Below are 20,138 nucleotides of genomic sequence, written 5' to 3' on the forward strand. Positions count from 1 at the left end.
GGCCCCGCCCCTCGCCGGGCGCCTCCGCCAAGCCCCGCCTCCCCCGCTGCCCATTGGCCGAGCCGCCCGCCCGTCAGCGCCGTTGCCGTGGCGACGGCGCGGCCCTGCGGGAGGAGCGGCCGCCATGGGGGCGGTGCCGCCCCGGGGGCGGAGCGGGGCGGGCGGGGGGCTGCGGGTGGCACCGGCACCCATGCACGGCGCGGAGGAGGGGGCGGCGGCGGCGCCGCGGGCGAGCGCGACCACCACGGCGAGCACGCAGACCGACAGCATGGCCGGTGAGCCGGGCTGCGGGGGGGTGGGGGCGGGCCGGGGCCTGCCCCGCCGTGAGGGGGCCGTGGCCCCGCCGGGACAGGGGGGTGTGAGGGGGTGTGAGCTGACCGGCCGCCCGCGGCTCTCTCCTCACCCGCCAGGTGCTCCCAGGTGTTTAACGAAATGCCCGGAGCCGCCTGGTTTGTCCTCCTCTCAGGAGGCTCTTCCCGCTTTCCCAGGGCTGTTCGGAGCCCCCTCCTTCCCCCTGCTCCGCTGCTGCTTCAAAGAGCGCTCCTGTCCCTCAGTGCAATAAAGTGGAGATATGTATATATATATATACACACATACATGTAGAGAGAGCATATATACACGGTATATATACTATATATATACACACTATATATGCTATATATATGCACACTATATATATACATATAAAGTGTGTCTGTATATATACAAAGCATATATATACTTAAATATAGAAAGGATGCATATACTTATAGGTATAGTACATATAAGCATATATATACACTTATATATAAGAATATATACTTTATGTATACAGTTATGTATACTGTATCATATATATAAAGTATATATTTATATGTAATATATGTAACCATATACATATATATGCAAGAAAAAAAATATATATATTTGTATATATATGTCTCCTCCCTCCTCCCCCACCCCTGTTTGGCAGCACCCTTCTCCATAAGGGCCTTTTGATAACATAAGCTTGTATTTTGCTTCCCTGCCCCCATCACAATGATTTCTTTTTCCTCTCCTATACCATGTATATTTGATAAGTATAATAAAATGTAATGTGCAGAAGAACGCTTGGCTTCTGAGGGGTGTTTTCACTAAACCCTGCAGCAGGGCCCGTGTATGGATTTAGTAGAGAGCAACTTCCTCACGAGGCTGGGAGTGCCCAGATGAAGCAGATTCTGACAGATTTCATAGATCGCATCGCTGCGGTCCCAGGGAGCAGTGTGTGCATTCAGATGTGCTGTATAAATAGCTCTCGCAGTAAGCACCGTGACAGGGCTACCAGCTCTCTTTGATGGGTAAATGGGTTTTGTTTCTTCCTAGTTTTATGGAAATCCTACTTCCAAGCAAGCAAAAGTGATGAACGCTGAAAATAGGTTTCAGTTTCCATTTCCCAGGCAGTAGAGTGATGTCACCAGTATCTTTCTCCTTGATGGTGTCAAAGCACTTCTTATAAGCCTTTTAGACTTTGGACTAAGGAACTCCTACACTATAAATGTGGCAAAATCCTGTATCTGAGCCATATGTGGATGGGCAATGCCCTACTCCTGTTTGCTTGCAAGTGCAGGAGCAGCAGAGTTTTTGTCACCAGCCTTCACAGCATGCTTTCCCTGGAGCATGCTTTGCCTCACTGAAGCAGGATTCCTAGCCTGGAGGAATAAAATCATACCTTTGTGTGAAGTAGGGAAGCTGTGGGCTTAATGCACCTGAAAAGAGCACTCCTTTTATACTTGGTTTTACTCTCAGTAGCAGAGAGCCTGATTCCTTTAGTTCCCCAATCTTCTGTAGTTGCTTTAAATTCTGTAAGATGTCTTTTGCCTTTTTTCTGGTCCACTTTAATCAGCAGTCTTTGCACTCTGTTGAACCTAAAGGAGTGTTTAACTACCTAAGTGAGTGAAGATGCAAACACATAGATATAATAACTGTAACCACAGGTCTTTCCTTTTTCATCATAATATTCTCCTGCATCTCATTACAAATTCATTCTACTCACAACAGTGATGTGAACCTGCACATTCTTCAGTTTGTTTCCCATGTGTTTGGCAGCTTGCATTCAGGTTAGGTACAAGTAAACAAACAGTAATTAAAACTTGCTTGTGGTGTACTCTGTATGCCAAATTGTAATCCATGAGGGTATATGTGTGAATTGATAAAAGTTGCTTTGTTTCTTTTAACCTGCCATCTGGGAACTGTACATGCTTGTGCTACGACAATAGTGCGTGCTGCCTGCCATATACATTTTGAGCACACCTTGTACCCCTTCCAGTGCTTGTGTACAGTGGAATAGCAGAGCTGAGCAGCCTAAGGAGTAGTGAACAATGTGGCATCAGATGGTGCTGCTCACAGGCCTGTATTTGCTTTCCAAACCCACACTTCTGTGTCAAAAAAAAGCTGCTAAAATATTGTCTGGAAATGGTAATTCAGTCATGGATTCCATATGTTTATCTACTGTCCTAATTGTTTTGGTTCACAGGCATGTCATTAAACGAACCCTCTCCCCAACCCAAGCAATCTTAGTATGTGATTATATTTCTTCCAAACTGCTGGAACTACTTAAAGAATGTTTTCCTCTATTGTATTCTATTCTTGCCTCTGCCTTTTCCCCCTTTGCAAAAACTGTAACATTTGTGGGAAAGGACACAACCAGAAATAATACTATTGTCAGACAGCACACATGAGACCTGCAGAGGAATATGTGTTCATTACAGCTCTCTGTAAGCACCCCTGAAATAGGGATGGAACTTTTTTGAAGACTTAATTACCTTCTTTCCAAGTGTGAGGCAAGGCAGCTTCACATCTGGAACAGTGCAAGCTTTGCCGAGCAGTGCAGTTCTTCCTCCTTTTTCCTTTGTGGGACACTCAGTACTGCTGAGCAGTGGCCCTCACAGGACCGTGTCCAGAGTAGGAGCACAGCACAGTGCAAATTCGTGGTCCAAGGAGGAATTCTTCGCCACCTCTTTGGTTATTTTGTCAGAAGTGACAGCCTGAGCAAAAGGTTTAAATTTTTGTAGAAATCTAACCAAAATCTGGTTAGTAAAAGTCCAGAAGCAGGATCTCCACAACTGATGTAACTGGAAGGTTTCACAATGGTTCATGCCCTCTTACTGCAGGTGTCAGTGTAAGATCATGATGCATGCCTGGGTGTTTCTTCTCTCTTCTGTGGTGAGCCTGAAGCTGAATCAGAAGCTATGTCTCAGATTTCTGTAACCATCTGTGAACCATTTGAGCATGTTAAGTTATGTGGGATCTGATGATCTGATCTGTGATTTCTGCTCTTCACCTCTAGTGGAATTAATTCACTGAATTTCAATGAAAGTTTCGTCACTTCCTCTTGTTGCACAGATCTGATCTCTGCATCCAGATGTGTGCATCCTGAGTGACTGCCCTGAAGAGGACAATGTGGATTTAGCTACTGAAACAGCAGAAGGGGTTGATGAACCAGCTTCTGTAGCAGCTGTGGTGTAGAAGACTTGAAAAACAATGTTCAATAATGTGGAGTTTCTTTATATATATTCTCTAATAAATAATTCTTTTTTCCTTCAAATGACAGGTCAAATTCCAAGACTTTCTAAGGTCAATCTTTTTACTTTATTGAGTCTCTGGATGGAGCTCTTTCCCTCGTCTGAACAACAGAAGAAATCACAGGTAAAATGTCTATACTTAATGTTAACTGGTCTTTCTGAACAGCTCCTGCAGTGAACTTAACCCAACTGCTTGTTACATGATAAATAGTCTAGACAAAAAACCCAAACCAAAACAAAAACAGAAACAACAACAAACTAGTACAGTTTTTGCAATTATTTCTTAGAAGTAGAAAAAAATCCAGTGGTGGGAGAAAAGTAGCAAAATGACTGAATAGCATGCCATTTCTGAAAGACTCTGAAATACAAGGTATACCCCCAAGAGGTGAAGCAAGCACTAAAAAATGGTGGGTGTTTTAAAGAGCATAAAAAAGGAGGAATGGTGTATACTGTGTATATACTAATTATGACTTACAAGTCAATGTAGTCAATGGTGTAGAGATACTCTATTAGAATTACAATGTCATGACTGGATCGTTTCTCTTATACAGTGAAGGTGCACAGAACTACTTGAAATGTTTGCTGATCAAGGACTTGTAGGTAACTAGTGGCAATAAAAAGAAACTGTTCTTGAGAATGGGTCTTCTAAATAGCAGCCTGTTACTGTTACACTTAAAAGTAGAGGGGCATTTTCAGAGTGTCCTGGGACAGGGTGTTTCTTTTTGTGATCAGACTTCTTATTGCACTATTTCAAATGATTACTTCATTTTGCAGAGCTCTATGCTAAGATCCATAGCACGTTATCAGCCAGGGCAAGAAAAGATAGGAAAATTACTTGAGTGAAAATGAGGCCTAATTTTCAGAGCTTGGTATGTCCAGGGCTGGATCTGAAAGAGGGGTAGATGAGCAGCACCAGACAGACTTCAAAAACAGTTTCAAATTTAGTAATTCAGTAAGGAATGGCTCTTGGGTTATAGGTAGAGCTTTCGTACAGCCTCACTTCTGTAACCACAAAGCAACTGAATGAATAATTTACAGATCTAAGGCAATGGTGTTCAGTAGCAGCTGGATTGTATAATGAGATCTGTTTCACCAGCTTCATCAAACTAGCTTGTATCCAGTTTCCTCACAATACATGGGAATTCAGTTGTAATAACTCTTGCCTGTGGTATGCAGACTTCTTCCATTAAAGATCGTTTAGAACCAGGATTCATTTCCATAAAAGAAGAGTCTGAAATAAAGCTAGAGAAGCTATTGGCTCCTGCAATGGTCAAGCTTAAGACAGAAATTAAATTCATGAGCATTTCCAGATGCTGGCTGATTCAGAGGGGGTTTCAACTATAATTGACAGAATCGTCTATGCTGCTTCTGGATTTTGTTATGGGCAAAACAATGACCAGAAAAAATCAGGAATTTGTGACAGGTTCCTATTTGGAATTTGAAACAAGCACTGGTGTTAACAGGCACATGTGGGGAAAAAAATGTGTAGGAAAGTGTAACAGAGATTGTTTAATGGTTCATATTGCAACTTGTACTGAAGAACTCTGCTGCTGGTTGCTTGCTGTTACCCAAGGAAGACCTGTAACATCTCTGTGGTCTTCATGTTGAAGAAAAGTAAAATAATAATAATAGTAATGCATTTTTCTGTAGGTGAAGAAGAGTGGTCTAGTTGTGGTGAAAAACACGAAGATTATTGGTCTTCATTGTTCCAGTACAGACTTGCATGCTGGCCAGATTGCACTCATTAAACACGGATCAAGACTTAAAAACTGTGATCTTTATTTTTCCAGAAAACCATGTTCTACTTGTTTAAAAATGGTTGTAAATGGTAAGCAGTGACTGTAGTGAAATAGGAGTAAATGTTATGCTCGTGGTGAATGTTATCGGAAAGCCTGTTTTCTCTGTGGACTCTCCCAGATGTGAATGCCAATCCCTGACTTGTGTAGACTGCACTGATATTTTCCAAGAGTCAATGGAGCTGATGGTCAAGACACTAGGGTTTGCTCCTGAGAACCTGTTTCTCTGTGCAATTGTTATTATTGGTGGTGCTTTGCCTCTTGGGTGGGATGCACTGTTGAGATTCTGACATACCTGTTGCACTTTGCCAGAGCATCCCTAAGCCTGATGGAAAGGCCTAGGTTGCTACATTTTTCCTTGCCTTCCCATGGCTTGTCAGTGACACAGGAGGAAGGGTGGTTTTTATGAGAGAGAGAAATCACGGGGAGTACTTAAGGGTTTCCTTTTCCCAAGGGAGATGAAGACAAACCAGATTATTCACTTCCTGAAATGTGATTTGCTGGCACACCCCTTCTGTGAATATTGATTTTTAATCTCAGCAGCAACATCTATTAGTGCTAACTTTTTTGTGTGTTGCTAATGCAGCTGTTGTAGGTAAGATGCAAAGTTAGGCTCTCACAAAGATCTTAGAACTTGGGAAACTAATTTTTGTCTATAGTCTGATTATCAAGTCAGATAACCCCTTGATACTTGTATCTACCAGCAGTTTTTCTGTCCAGGCTCACCTTAGGCAGCACTCGGGCTTAGAGGAGTAAAATCAGGGTTGAGCAATAGTGCACTGAATATGAGTTTTATTTCCACTGTACTTGCATGGTTCCTTTTGCTGCATTATCTTCTCTTCCAGCCGGGGTGAACAGGATTTCTTACTGGCCTGCAGATCCTGAAATCAGCTTGCAGAATGAGGCGTCCAATCCCATGAGTACTGATGATGCAAAGCTAGATGCCAAAGCAGTAGAAAGACTGAAGTCAAATAGTCGTGCTCGTGTGTGTGTGCTGCTTCAGCCTTTGGTGTGCTATATGGTGCAGTTTATTGAAGAAACTTCCACCAAGTTTGATTTTATTCAGAAAATAGCAAAATCACAGCCTGGCTGTAGTACTGACTTTTATACTGCATGCAGACAAGAGAAAATAAAAGAGTATGAAAGCTTATTCCTAATTTCAAGTGAGAAAATGCACAAGCAAATATTGATGACAATAGGACTGGAGAACCTCTGTGAAAATCCGTACTTCAGCAACCTTAGGCAAAACATGAAAGATCTTGTCTTGGTCTTGGCAACAGTGGCCGCCAGTGTCCCCGTCTTCGGATGCTTTGGATTTTACAATAGTGAATCACCAAGAACAAACGAAGCAGACGAGCAGTGTTTGCCCCAAGACATCGCAAGGCACTGTATGATACAAGCCAGGCTACTTGCATATCGGACAGGTGAGTTGTTACAGTAGTGGAACAAGGATGGGTCTCATAAATAAAAAGTTCCTGATTTCAGTCTTATTCTTCCAAATACTTCCTTGAGAAAGCTGCACAACTCCATTCCTACACGTGTGGAACAGGTGTAGCAGTAATAGTAAAGACTCCACAAGGGTACATAGTACTGTGTGTGAAAGCTTTCCAAGAGAAAATCAGTGCAGGTATTTCACATACAGTGCTGGCAAACCCTGCCCTGCCAGCGTGTCCAACACCCTACTGAAAACAGAACAGAATGGCATTTACATTCTTCAAGCTGCCCTGAGGCTCTTTTTACTGAGGTTTCACAAGATGCTTCTGTCATCAAATAAATGCCAATATTTCAAGCAGATTATGTACACATCAGGAAAAAAGCAGTGAAATAATATCCTTTCAGAAAGGCTTTAAGTACAGTTATATTAAGTCTCCTAGTTCTAATCTTATTAGTAGAAGTGCTTATATATCTGATGGGGGCGTTTTTTGGGCAGATGCTGGAGTTTTATATACAGGCTTCTGGGGTGGAAGGATAGTTATTACTCTCTCTTGATAGAGATAACTTCTGTTCACTACTGTGTTCTCTCTGGGTAGCCACGCAATAAACTGGTAAGTTCTTCCAGAGAACAGAATATGAAGACTTAAAACTTAGTGGTACTCCTTAGTGGCATTTTTGTCTTCCAGATATGAGAGTTGCTTTATCTAAACCATTGTAAACAAATAGAGAGTAGATACATAAAGCATAAACCAAAACTAATACCCCAACACACACACACAGACCCAACCTATCAAGTCAGGTACCCTCCACAAATTTGGTCTCCAAAAATTGCAGAGGAGATAGCATTTTTTGGGTGCAATTCAGAAGTGTTACGGAACCAGTTGTGAGTTCTTTGTGCAGCTACTGTTGTACAGAACAAGATGGAATGGCCAAGCTTGAGTACTTATTCTTGGGGCAGCAAAATTCAGTTTTATGTGTGGTTTTTAGCCTGGACTCAGATCTGTTTTTTGAGCAAATTCTTATTCCACTTTAATCCTGTAATGAAATTAAAACAAAGAGCATCCCGCACACACACATTTAGATGCTTTATATTATTATGTAGATGCATATAAGGGGAGCAAGATCACTGGATATTTTCTGTGAGCTGATGATAGTCAGTGATTATCATTTTTGTCACTTCATTGGTGACTAATAAATATGCAGAATATAAAAAAAGTTTCCATAAAATATATCATTGGCAGGAAAGACCCATTTTGAGTGATTCAATATGGTAGTGATACTAAGGATAATGGAAATGATTAATAGAAACAGTGGGTTCTACAATATCAGTCAATGGAAACCTGAAACATTTTTGTCTCCTTGATATGCTCTGTTTTAACTGGTCAAGGCTGTCATCAATAGCTACTGTGGAGGATTTCCAGGTACCATAAAAACCTTTGAAGTCACACAATGAAAGTTCTGTACTAGTTTTCCTGTGGTGGTGATATAACACAGACCCTAAAATGCAGTGGTTAATATTTTGTCTCTGAATTGGGTATAAAATACAAGTAATTTTGATAGGAATTCAGACCACAGAACCGTAAACCTGAAGAATGACAGAAATAAAGTAATTAAATTAAGTAGTAAACAACAAGAAGGTTTTTATCAGTTTACTGTCTCGCATCAGTGAACATACATTCTTGGCACACATTTTCTTACCTATATGTTGGTTGCTTTGTTGCATTTTTGAACAAATGTACACAACAAAGTGTTAGAATTACTGTCTTGCGGTTAAAGCACACCCTGCTTTTACAGGAGACTCATGATTTCAAAGCTCTTTCTGCATTTCTTTCCTCCCATCCACAAAGCAACAATAAATGTTATTCCTTGCTCTAGGATGTCATATGTTAATGTATAGGTAACTCGGAAGTGCTTTATTTGTTATTTACTCCTAAAATGTTATGTATTTTAGAGGATCATAAAACAGGAGTTGGAGCTATTATTTGGGCAGAAGAAAAATCAGTAAGTATTGAAAAAGTTCCTTTTTCTTGCACTCAAAATTCATACACTTGCTTTGAACTTTTTATTTTCCTTTATACACCTCTGTTTTTCATACAAACACACAGCACCATAGAAAGCTTGCGCTTCTCGTTCTTTAGTAATGAAGTTGACTGGTTCATTGTTATGTTTTAAGATGAAGGGGAAGTATAAATGATTTTAGTAACTACCACAGTATCTCCACGTGGACTTTCAGTGTGCCTGCTTCCCTAGTCATTGTCAGTTATTCCAGGTATCCTGGCTGCAAGGTTTCGCCACAGCTGCTGATTGGGCAGCATGTGCCTACTCTGCATGATCCCTCTTTGCAGCTTTTTTTTGGAAAGGTCTCAGTGCAATTGTAGCCTGACAATCTCTTGAGGATATTTGTTGTAGTTGAAATGCTGTACTGGCTTTAACACTTTCCTTTTTGCATCAAAGTGATATTTTTCTACAGATATTGTTATGGTGCTTTTTCCCATCCGAACATAAAGGTTTTGTTTCTTTAGGTCTCTGATTATGCATGTTACCAGTCTCAGGAAACCTCATTCTTCATGCAGGTGCTGCATACTCTTCTTTTGTTTTTAGCATCCAGTCGTCAGCTTCTTACTGCTGTTTTGTTCCTTGTTCCGATTTCAATCACTGTTTGCTACTCATCGGCCCACTGGTCACTGGGTCTGCTGAGAGAGAGGTGAAACACCATCTCTGGCACCTCAGGGATGAACTCCAGATGTCTTTAGTTTTATTGACTAAGACCTACAGATTTCTTGTCACTGCTATCAGTATCACTTGCCAAAAGGAAAGCCTCTAAAGCCTGCTGCAGCGTTACTCTTTGCCAGTACGGCTCCTACAGAGCTCAGTGGAAAAGCTCCATACAAACATGGAGCAGTTTGCAAGAGCTGAGCTCTCTTTCAGCTGCTGTAACTTGGCTGAACTGATAATGTGAAAGTATACAGTGCACAGCACTTTGACTTAGAACTCGGTTTAAATACCTCCAAATTTGGTGCTTTGCTTACTGTTGCAGAGAAGCTGTGATGGAACAGGAGCAATGTACTTTGTAGGCTGTGGTTACAATGCCTTTCCTGTTGGATCTGAATATGCTGACTTTCCACACATGGATGATCAGCAAAAAGATCGTGAAATCAGAAAGTTCAGATACATTATACATGCGGAGCAGAACGCCTTGACATTCAGGTAAGTGGGATTATTTTTACTACCGAAAAGAATGAGATGGTTCAGAAACAATTCCCTGGCAAATGCGTGTCATGGTTTAAGCCCAGCTGGCATCAGAGCACCACACAGCTGCTGGCTTGACCTCCTGCCTTGGTGGAATGGGGAGGAGAATCAAAATTGAAACTTGTAGGTTGAGATGAGAACAGTTTAATGATTGAAACAAATTAAGATATTATAGTAATAGTAATAAGGAAAGAACAAGTGATGCACAATACAATTGCTCACCACTCACTGATCAATGCCAGATCACATCTGGGTAATTCCCCCCGTTTATATACTGGGCATGGAATGGTATGGAATATCCTTTTGGTTCATTTGGGTCATACGTCCCACTTCTTGTGCAGCTGCTTACTGGCAAAATATGAGACACAAAAAAAGTGCTTGATTCAGAGTAAGCACTTCTTAGCAACAACTAAAACATCAGTGCGTTATCAACATTATTCTACTAAATCCAAAGCACAGAACTGTATAGGCTACTGAGAAGAAATTAACTTAATCCCAACCCACACCAGGACAGTGTGTGATTTCACTGTGACAAAGTGTGGGTTGCAATCATAGTCTTGTTTATATGCCTATGATATAGAACACCATCCAGCTCCTGGGGTTTCTTCAGACTTCTCAAGTGAACCTGGTTTTTAAAGGATATTCACTCCTTCATTTACTATTCACATACAAGCTACTGCCTCTGCTTTCTGCTAGACTGTGCTATAACCTGTAATACAGAAGTGTAGCAGTTGATGAGGCTTCCAACAGTGACATGTGTGGAGACATGGGATGAGTGTTTTGTTCACAGATAGTAAAACCAAACCAGGTACCATTGTGTACTTGTGCACTTGATAAGGAATAAGATGCTTCTGAGAGCAGATAACACTTCTTTGCTAGCTCTTCTGAGTTATCAAGTTTGTCACAATTCAAAGCCGTCAATATACAGACTCTTAATTTCTGTTTCCTGACTGCTTGTAGGTGTCGAGAAATAAAGCCAGATGAGAGAAGCATGATATTTGTGACGAAGTGTCCATGTGATGAATGTGTCCCTTTAATTAAAGGAGCTGGTATCAAGCAGATCTATGCAGGAGATGTTGATGCTGGAAAAAAGAAAGCAGACATATCCTACATGAAGTTTGGTGAACTTGAGGGTGTAAGCAAATTTACAGTAAGTGTCTAAATATAGCGTATTCTAAAAACTGTTGGCAGAATTGATGGGAGAGCAGAGAGAGCAGTCATCTGCAGCTAGCATAGAGGAGCACTGTGCTGTCGAGTGAGATGAATGGAATTGAGAGGTTGCTCTGTCCCACTACTGGGGAGAAGTGCTGTGCCATATGGCAGATGATGGGGCCAAGTGTTTCTGTTTTCTGTATCTGCAGTGGGGATTTCTCCCTTCACTTTCTGCTGTAGTTTGAGGTGGTCTCTTCACGCTCTGAAGTTTTCCAAGCCTCCCCTGTCAGAGCATGGCAGCTGATATGGGAGATCACAGCGTGATTTTGGCTCTTCCAGCAGCTCCTGAAAGAGCTGCAGTGGGTTTTGAAGGTGGCAAGTGCACCTGCACTCGGTGCTCACCATGATGAACTGCAGCACTGTTGGTTTGAACAGGCTCATTTCCCCTTCTCGAGGAAGTAAATGTCTGCACGTTCCTTAATAGTTAGTTATCCTCAAAGCAAGTGTGTGTTCAAGGGGGAGCCCTTCATTTCTCACCTCACCCCCAGTCATGCCTCACAGTGTAGGTCTGTAGGGTACTTCTCCTTCCTCCCTCTGCTTCTTATTCTGTCTTCTGGGATAAGTAAATGTTTTCTTCTTCTTTTACCAGTGGCAACTAAATCCATTGCACACTAATGCCCTTGAATTCCATGACCCTACAGCCAGGGAAAGTAAGTATTTTTTCATTAATTCGTTTTATGACTGAAGTCAGTAAGTGAGATTGTGTTTTAAACAAACCTGAATTCTTCTGTGATTGATTAGTCTTCCTTAATCTTGTTTTCAATGAGTTAAATTTTGCTATGAAAACTTCTCTGAGTTTTTTTAATAAGTAGATGAACTAAGTGTAAGTCAAAACCAAGCTTGTTTTAACAAATGCTTGGCACTGGCACACACATCACAAAACCTAGTAACGTAGTTATCAAGGTCACTGACATGCTGTTTTGCATATAGATCATTTCAGACTACTTGGTCATGTCTTAAATTTTGTTCTATAAAGACTTTTTATATTGTGTTCTATAAAGAGTGCCATTATTTTTCAGGAGAAATTGGGCTCCTCCAAGTCATTTAAATATGTTCTGCGGAACATTTCAGTGCTTCTTTTGTATTTGTGTGTATATATGCGTGTATAATATAAAGATCACAAAATCCTTGTCACTGTGCACCCTTTGTAGCAAGGGGGCTGTCATCTTCTGAAAACAGAATTTAGATAAATCTTTTTTTGGAGCCTTTTTGTGCTACAAAAGGGACCCACCGTAGGCATCTGCTGTCAGCCACCAATCCTTGCAATGTTTCTCATCCAGAGGGGAAAACAACATGGATATAGCAGCTAAATAATTTTTGTACTGCAAGTAGGAAGATACAGAGTGTAAGGATATGGAGTTGGCAGTTACTCAAAGCACTGAGTACCGTGATAGGGGCATTAGAAAAGACTGAAGGTGTTTTCTGTGGCACACGAATAGCCACATACTCCAAGCTACATCCTGGCATGTAGTGAGATAAGTGAGTGGAGAAGTCTCTTCATTAGGTATTTCCTTATGAGCTGGGAAAGGGGGGAGGGAAGGGCTCAGAGTGGTGTTTATGCCATTAGTGATCACTGGAAAATGTTAGGGCTTGTTTGTCCCTTCCTCTGGCAATGGTTTTTAGACCCAGCTGGAGAAAGATTCATCCTGGGGTACTTTGTTTGACAACCTTTAACAAGGATAATTCCTCTTATGTTTTCTTTACTATGATGTGCTTGGATTTTCAACACTGAACTGTTTTAAGTTGCTCTCTTTCCTTAGTGTGTTCCTCTTAGCTGTGCTTGCTTCATGTGCCTCTGTGAGGGGAAGAAGATAATCTCGGTCCCCTGCCTACTCCCAGTGTTATTCCAGCGTGCCTGTATTTGTTGAGTATTTAGACTATACTTGCTATTGTAATAATGTTTGGCGCATATTTTTTTCTTTAGATGGGATCCAGAAAACAAAATCGCTGGATGACCAGCTGCACCAAAACAAGAAACTGTGTCTTGGTCACTATTGAATAATTAAGCACTTCTGCAGTCTTGCTTTATACTTTTTATAATACAGCCTGTTTGCACTTTCAAATAAGGAAGAGTTTTATTTATTGTTTGGAAAGTGAATTTTACAATATGTTTATTTATGATGTCTTTAATGTTTTATGGAATTACCCGATGGTCTTTTTAATTTAGAAGCTCCTGGCGAAAAAATGCTGCTTATGTTTTCTGTGAAAGTAACTGGGTGGCTGATCATTGTTAACACATTTTAAAAAATTACTGAAAGTTTGTGTCTAATAGATCAGAGTAAAATGGTGTCTTATTTGCTTGGTGTATGGGTTGAAGGAATAGATTTCTAAGTTCTGGGCTAGCAAAATGCGGAAATAAGCCCTGGTTCTTCAAATACAACTGTCAAAGGGATCTTCTAGGAAATGCTAGATAAATAATCACCAGCAACTATTTCTGTTCCTGAAAGTGGCTTTTGCTTCTCAGTCTGCTTCGCAATATAATAGGCACAAAACCATTGGGATAGGAATCGTTACTAGGTAAATGATTTGGAGATCAATCTTGTCTCTCATACACACTGTCTTCCACCTACCATATCAGCAGAGCTGTTTTGTTTTGTGGTACTTGCCTCTGCTTTGTGTCCTTCCTCAAGTGCAGTCCATCTGATTTAATGAAGAAAAAGATTAGCTTTGGTTTTTCTCAGCTTCTGGATGCAGGCCTAAAAGCATTTGGCTGCATGCATCTCACTGGCCCCCGCCTAAATGTGAAGATTGCTAGTGTTTTGGTTTTGTTAATCTTCACGAACAGGCTTCTAGGACTACAGAGGTGAATAAATTGCCAGTGTCCTGTTGTTTCTTAGATAGGATGATCTGTATTTGGGAATAGCCCAAATCTTTTCAGGTGCCAATCTTTAATGTGGAGCAAGGGTGACATTAAAACAGCAGTGAAACTGCAGTCTAGTGCTTGTGCTAGTTTTCAGGGAGTAGATAATGGGTAACCAGAACAATGAGTTGTTCCCATCTTTTGAGAGATCTCTCTCCTAATTCCCATCTGTTTTCTACTTTGAGCCTGACCTCTAACTGTTTATTTTAGCAGATGCCCCAAGACTGTTCACTCCTCTGCTGAGCTCTCGGGTACAAATACAGTAACACCTTTTTCTGCTGCTGCTGGTAGGATACATGATCAGCCCTTTTCCAGTTCTTTCATGCATTTTGTCTTTGCTGCCCTCCTTAAAGATCTGGAAGGGGAATCATGTCTTAAGATGCTGCTGTAGGTTCTCTTTGTTTCTTTTAGGTGTTGTAAAAGCTTGGAACTAGACAGCAGAGCTGTGACTGTAGTGTGCAGAGCACATTTAATGTGACATTCTTATATGGAATTTGTGCTCACCCAGTTTGGCTACTGGTCCTGTAATTTAAGGTACAGTTCTTGATGCTTGGAGCTGCAGGAGGGAGCTGTGCTTCCCCATGGCTCATAGTATGGCTTCATTCTTGGAACGAACTGGACTTTAGAACTGGGGAGTGCTTATACCCTCTTACCATCATGAGAATTCACTCTTCCTGGAGCTGGAGAAGCTGCTGTTTCTCTGAGGCAGGCAATTGGCTGGCCTCCTTCACCACTGCTGCCTTGCCAAGCAGGATGCATACAGCTTCCTTTCCCAGGACCAGGTAGTCAGTGAAAGAGAAAAATCTGACCCTGTTTGTCAACTTAAGGGCGTGATGGTGAAATCCGTTTTTGCATCACACCTCAAAAGACTGCTTTCTCACCGTAGCTCATGGGGAAACTGCTGAGCTGCCACTTCACAGGGTCTTGTAATCCACTGCTGAGGAGCCCAGGTCCTGAATCTAGGATGAGTAGATCCAGCTGCAAGGGGATTAAATTGTTGATCCGGGTGATGCACAAACCTCAGAAAGACAGTTTTTTTCTCTGATCAAGGATTCTGTAGTTTCATTGTTTGCATCTTTCATATAAAGATAAAGTCAAATTTTGGGGTTTCATAATGGGTTTTTAAATCATAAATATTTTACTTTGACATATTTCCTCCTCACTTATAAGCATCTTGTGTTAGAATACTTACTCTTGGCTTTTTCAACAGATCACTGCCCAAATTATAGTCTCCCCTACTCCACCCACTGAAACCTTCTGATTTCCATAATCCATTGGCAGTGCTCTTCTACTTGAGATAGAAGCAAGGAAAAAAACAGGGCCAGGTTTAAGACCCCTTGAAGTTTTATACTGATCAGTCTGCTGGTATTAAAATCAGTGAAATCTGTGTCTTTATATGAGCAGCTGAAATCATTATAGGTGGCCTGGATACACAGAGAAGTAGTTAAAATACAAGTCAAATATCACGCACATGAAATAACTACGCTGCAGTAAATGCTGCTGATAACCTATACTTCAGGAGGAGTTAAGATTCTACCTTTACTTTTAATAACTTTTTTTAAAAAGAGGATTTTTTAATAAAATTTTCTGTGGAACTTGGAATTGCTTTTAAGTCTGAAGGTTTGGAAGCCTGGCTTTATTTGTGTCTTGCTGTATTCTACAGATTCCTCCAGAGGCTCACAAATTTCTGTAGGCTCTGATTATGAATATAACCCTACGTCTTCAATTTTTACTGGAACTACAAAGTAGGGGCTAATATCTTGGCCAACAGGAACTATGTGAATGGGGTTTCTCTCTTGGCCTGTGGACTCTGTAGGTGCTGCTATGCTTGTCTGCTTACCAGGGAGAGCCACGGAAGATTGGGCATCTCCTGCAGTGTTTATTTTGCAAATGACCTCTAGGATGTTTTTCTTACATAAAAATTACAAAGTATTTACTCAAGAAATGTTAAAGTTATATATTTTATATGTTGTATGAAATTTCCATGTGCATTTTATGTCTCTTCCATTCATTTCAGAACAATCATTTTAATTGCAGGTCTTAACTATCCGTAATAATTTGGCCTCTTGACTGAGAATTACAGAAATTCTCTGTTAATTGTCTGCCTTACAGCAAAACATGTCTTCTGCTAATAAATTAATCTGACAGTAAGTACTGGAGTGTATTTTTAAGTGCTTTGGGTTATTAGGAACATTATGGAGTGCTTTGGAATGTTCACACCCCTTACGGGCCCGGTGCTCTCTTTGCTCCTGCAGCCCCAGCTGTTTGCTGAGCCGCATCGCCTGCCTCTGCGCTGCCTGAAGAATTTGTCTCAACATGAGGCTGTGCCTCCTGCCAGTCCCAGGGAAGGGCTGGCATCCCCTTCCTTGGGCCTGTGAGTATTAATTCACTCTTCCTCAGGAGAGTAAGAACTGCCTCAGGGAGCAACGCGTGAGGTGCCACCTCCACAGGCTGTTCCTTGGTTGGAGAAGATCAAAGTCAGTGAAGCTCTGGCTGTCCAGCAGTAAATTGGTCCCTGCTGCACTTCCTGCTTTGCTGCCTTGGATTGCCTGTGTGGGCACACACAGGTGTCCCAGTTCCCAGTCATGCAGAGCAGAGCGGGATCGCTGTGGTGATCGGAGTCAACAGCTGTGAGAGTCTGTAGCATGAAGCAGGTGATGCTGGGGGTCTGACCCATCAGGGGTTTTGCATCCATCCAATTCCAGCCTGAGCGCGTGGGCTGAGGGCCTGATAGCCAGTGGAGTGCATTAAGGGCTATTCCTACAGTTTGTTTTCCTGTTAATCTGAAAGAAATCCACTCAATGCACTCCAAGACTGGCTTGTGTCATGGAGCCACATGCAGTAAGCAGGGGGATGCATTTCGGAAGTGCTCTTGATCTGAAATGTTGTTGTAGACACACAGTGAACAGTCAGTAGGACACAGCCAGGCTGGCAGTGGGACAAGCTTCCCAAAGCCATGTTTAATGTGGGGACTACTCTGAAAAGCTTTGCAGTCCTCTCAGTAGATTGTTTTTGTTTCAGTCATTGTGCCTGCAAAACAGACTTCAAATGTCTGGCTTTAATTTGTTAGATCCATTAAGTGACATTCCTTGGAGAATAGGAAACCAAAATTTTGAATAGATCTGGATTACTGTTGTATTGGATCTGTATATCAGGCATTGATAGTGGGTGGCTTCAGGGGTGGGTTCTGTGCCGGAAGTTTCCCCCGTGTCCAACACATCCAGTACCAGCTGGATCCAGGACGGGCACATTGCTGGCCAAGGCCAAGCCAATTAGTAATGGTGGTAGTGCCTCTGGGATAACAGATTTAAGAAGTGGGAGAAAGTTACTGCACAAGAGCAGTTGTAGCTGGAGAGAGGAGTGAGAATAGGCAAAAGAAACAGCCCTGCAAGACACCAAGGTCAGTGAAGAAGGAGGGGCAGGAGGTGCTACAGGTGCCAGAGCAGAGATTCCAGTGCAGCCCACGGTGAGGCAGCTGTGCCCCTGCAGCCCATCGGGATCTTCGGGAGAGCAGAGATCTCCCTGCAGCCCATGGAGGATCCCACATCTGAGCAGGTGGATGCCCAAAAGAGGCTCTGACCCTGTGGGATGCGCGTGCCGGATCAGGCTTCTGTCAGGACCTGTGGGAAGCCAATGGAGATAGGAGCCCACACTGGAGCAGGTTTGCTGGCAGGACGTGTGACCTCGTGGGGATCCTATGTTAGAGCAGCCTGTTTCTGAAGGAACAGTTGGTGAAGAACTGGAACCCCTGGGAAGAACTCATGTTGAAGTCTGTGGAGTCTCCCGTGGGAGGGACCCACGCTGGAGCAGGAGAAGTGTGAGGAGTCCTCCCCCTGAGGAGGAAGAAGCGGCAGAGACAACCTGACCGCAGCCCCCATTCCCCGTCCCCCTGCACCACTGCGGGCCTGGGAGGTAGAGAAAACCGTGAGTGAAGTTCAGCCCGGAAAGAAGGGAGGGGTGGGGAGAATTTGTTCTAAAATGTGTTTTTATTTCTCATTCCCCGTCTCTAATTTGATTGGCAATCAAAGAAATCAATTTCCCCAGCGCGCCCGCCCGGCCCGCCGCCGTGGGGAGGTGCATCACTGCACCGTGGCCGCGAGGGGGCGCTGCTGGCAGGGAAATGTCTCCTAGGGGGAGGCAGCCCTGGGACGGGGATCCACCGGGATGCCGCCATCCACCGGGGTGCCGGGCTCAGGCCCCGGGAGCGGGGAGCCAGTGAGCAGCTGTGGTCTGCCACATACAAATGATATTATTTATAAATATTTTATTAGCACTCATAAATGTCTTAAGGCCGGGTGTCTGCAGGATGGTGAGGCCAGACTCCAGTGGTTCCCAGCGACACATGGGACAACGGGTGAAAATGAAACACAGGGAGTTGTGTTGGAATATGAGGGAGAAATTCTTCACTGCGAGAGTGGCAGAGCACCAGAACAGGCTGCTCGGATAGGCTGTGGAGTCTCCTTCGCTGGAGACACTCAAACCCCACTTGGATGCAATCCTGTGCAATCTGCTCCAGGTGAGCCTACTTTAGCAGAGGATTGGACAGGATGGTCTCCAGAGGTCCCTTCCAACCCCAGCCACTCCATCATTGCGTGACTGCGACCAGCACACAGAGAGTTCTGCTGCTGCAGACAGCAAAAGACAAAAGGTGTGCTGATGCTCACTGTAAATGTCAGAACACTTGAGACAGCTCAGAGCTCGTAAATGGGAAGAGGAAAAATCGCGGCTGGCATGTCTGTCATGTAGATAAAGGGCCTCCTCACTTGGCTGGCGGCAGCACAGGCTTCACCGTGTTTGGGCTGGGAACAGACATGCAGAGGAAAATGCTGAGCATGGCTTTTTCCCTGGGGTATTTTGCAGTGTGACGTTTATCTTCTGCACTCCAAGTATCAGCTGTGTACAGGAAATTTTCCACTTCACTTTTCTGGGGAGCCAAGCTCTGCCTCAGCACTGGGCGGCTTCCCGTAGCTACAGGACCACTGCATTCCCACCACTGTTGAAGGGATGGGGTCTGTTCCATCTTCAGTGTACTCGTGCAACATGTTCTCAGTGGCACTAGGCAGATATATTAGCAATAATGAAGCCTTTGCAGTCTGCCTGCATTTTCTCCCCTTCTTCCTCCACATTGCTCAGCTATCTTTACTTTGGCTCTAGTGAGGTCACTGTTTTGCAAGGAAATTTTCCTCCAGGGCAGATAAATTTCTAATTGGAGGTGAAATAAGGGGTTGAAAAAGCCTGGGGAAACCATGAAGCATTTGAACAATCACTTCAGTAAGAGCCAGGCCTTAGGGACATGTCACACAAATGTCAGCATAGACACATTCCCCTCTTTCCCCCGTGTCATTTCAGAAATACCTGAAAGACATATGTAAGATAGTGTGAATGCCAGTACATTCACCTGCAGTTAGTCTTTCTATCCTATTGTGGGGGAAGACAGATTTAGCTAGAGAAAACAAAAGCCAGCAGGAAGCAGAGGAGCTTAACTGTATGGCTAGAAGTGCTATTTATTAGCATGAGAGCTGGGTCTTTTGTTGGAATGAACATGTGCCTCTCCTTTCTCTGCAATGCCTACCATCCCCTGAGACATCCTGCTTTCTTGCCTGCTGGTCTCCAGCATCGCTTTCCTTTGAGCCCTTGGCAGGAAGCACGAGCCATTGCTGTCAGCCCCCAGCAAGAACCTGCTCTGTGCCATGAGCTAATTGTGGCTCTGCCCTTGACCCTCCTTGGGGCACAAGGCAAGTCAATCTGTGAATATAACTTTTCCCCCACACCCAACTTTAAAATGGGGAGGAGATGCCTTTCTCCATTTCCCCCATGGGATTTCGAGAGCCCTGCTCCCTGCAGGCTCCTGCTTGTTCCATGCACACAGAGCCTGTTGGGCATCTGACCATCTGCCTGAGCAAATGCTGGGTTTGTTTGCTCCCCGCTGGCTGCCGGGGCAGGGCAGTGCCGGGGTGTGCCGCCTGCTGAGAAGCCAGCCCTGACTGCGTGTTTGCTCAAACAGATGCAGCAGGCTCTGCTTTGACAGGGGTATTTTTAAATCCACTC

General features: G+C 43.3%; 1 protein-coding gene across 1 annotated transcript; it reads left to right on the plus strand.

The window, feature by feature from the left end:
* The first annotated feature begins 157 nt into the window (after positions 1 to 157).
* Positions 158 to 16,241, plus strand: CDADC1 (cytidine and dCMP deaminase domain containing 1). The gene is made up of 9 exons (XM_050333387.1): positions 158 to 275; positions 3,569 to 3,663; positions 5,190 to 5,367; positions 6,181 to 6,759; positions 8,721 to 8,770; positions 9,807 to 9,976; positions 10,979 to 11,168; positions 11,820 to 11,880; positions 13,155 to 16,241. Exons 1-9 carry the CDS (start codon positions 191 to 193, stop codon positions 13,226 to 13,228), a joined length of 1,482 nt encoding a protein of 493 aa, XP_050189344.1. The 5' UTR covers positions 158 to 190; the 3' UTR covers positions 13,229 to 16,241.
* The last annotated feature ends 3,897 nt before the right edge of the window (positions 16,242 to 20,138 follow it).

The sequence above is a fragment of the Myiozetetes cayanensis genome, unplaced genomic scaffold, assembly GCF_022539395.1.
Source record: "Myiozetetes cayanensis isolate MyiCay16 unplaced genomic scaffold, myiCay2020 scf5-8, whole genome shotgun sequence".
NCBI classification, from domain to species: Eukaryota; Metazoa; Chordata; class Aves; order Passeriformes; family Tyrannidae; genus Myiozetetes; species Myiozetetes cayanensis.

Excerpts from the sequence above, each read along its gene's own strand:
- CDADC1 (XM_050333387.1), top strand. The coding sequence starts at position 191 with ATGCACGGCGCGGAGGAGGGGGCGGCGGCGGCGCCGCGGGCGAGCGCG. Across the intron at positions 3,664-5,189 it reads AACAACAGAAGAAATCACAG|GTGAAGAAGAGTGGTCTAGT; the intron begins GTAAAATGTCTA and ends ATTTTTCTGTAG. Across the intron at positions 9,977-10,978 it reads CAGAACGCCTTGACATTCAG|GTGTCGAGAAATAAAGCCAG; the intron begins GTAAGTGGGATT and ends GACTGCTTGTAG.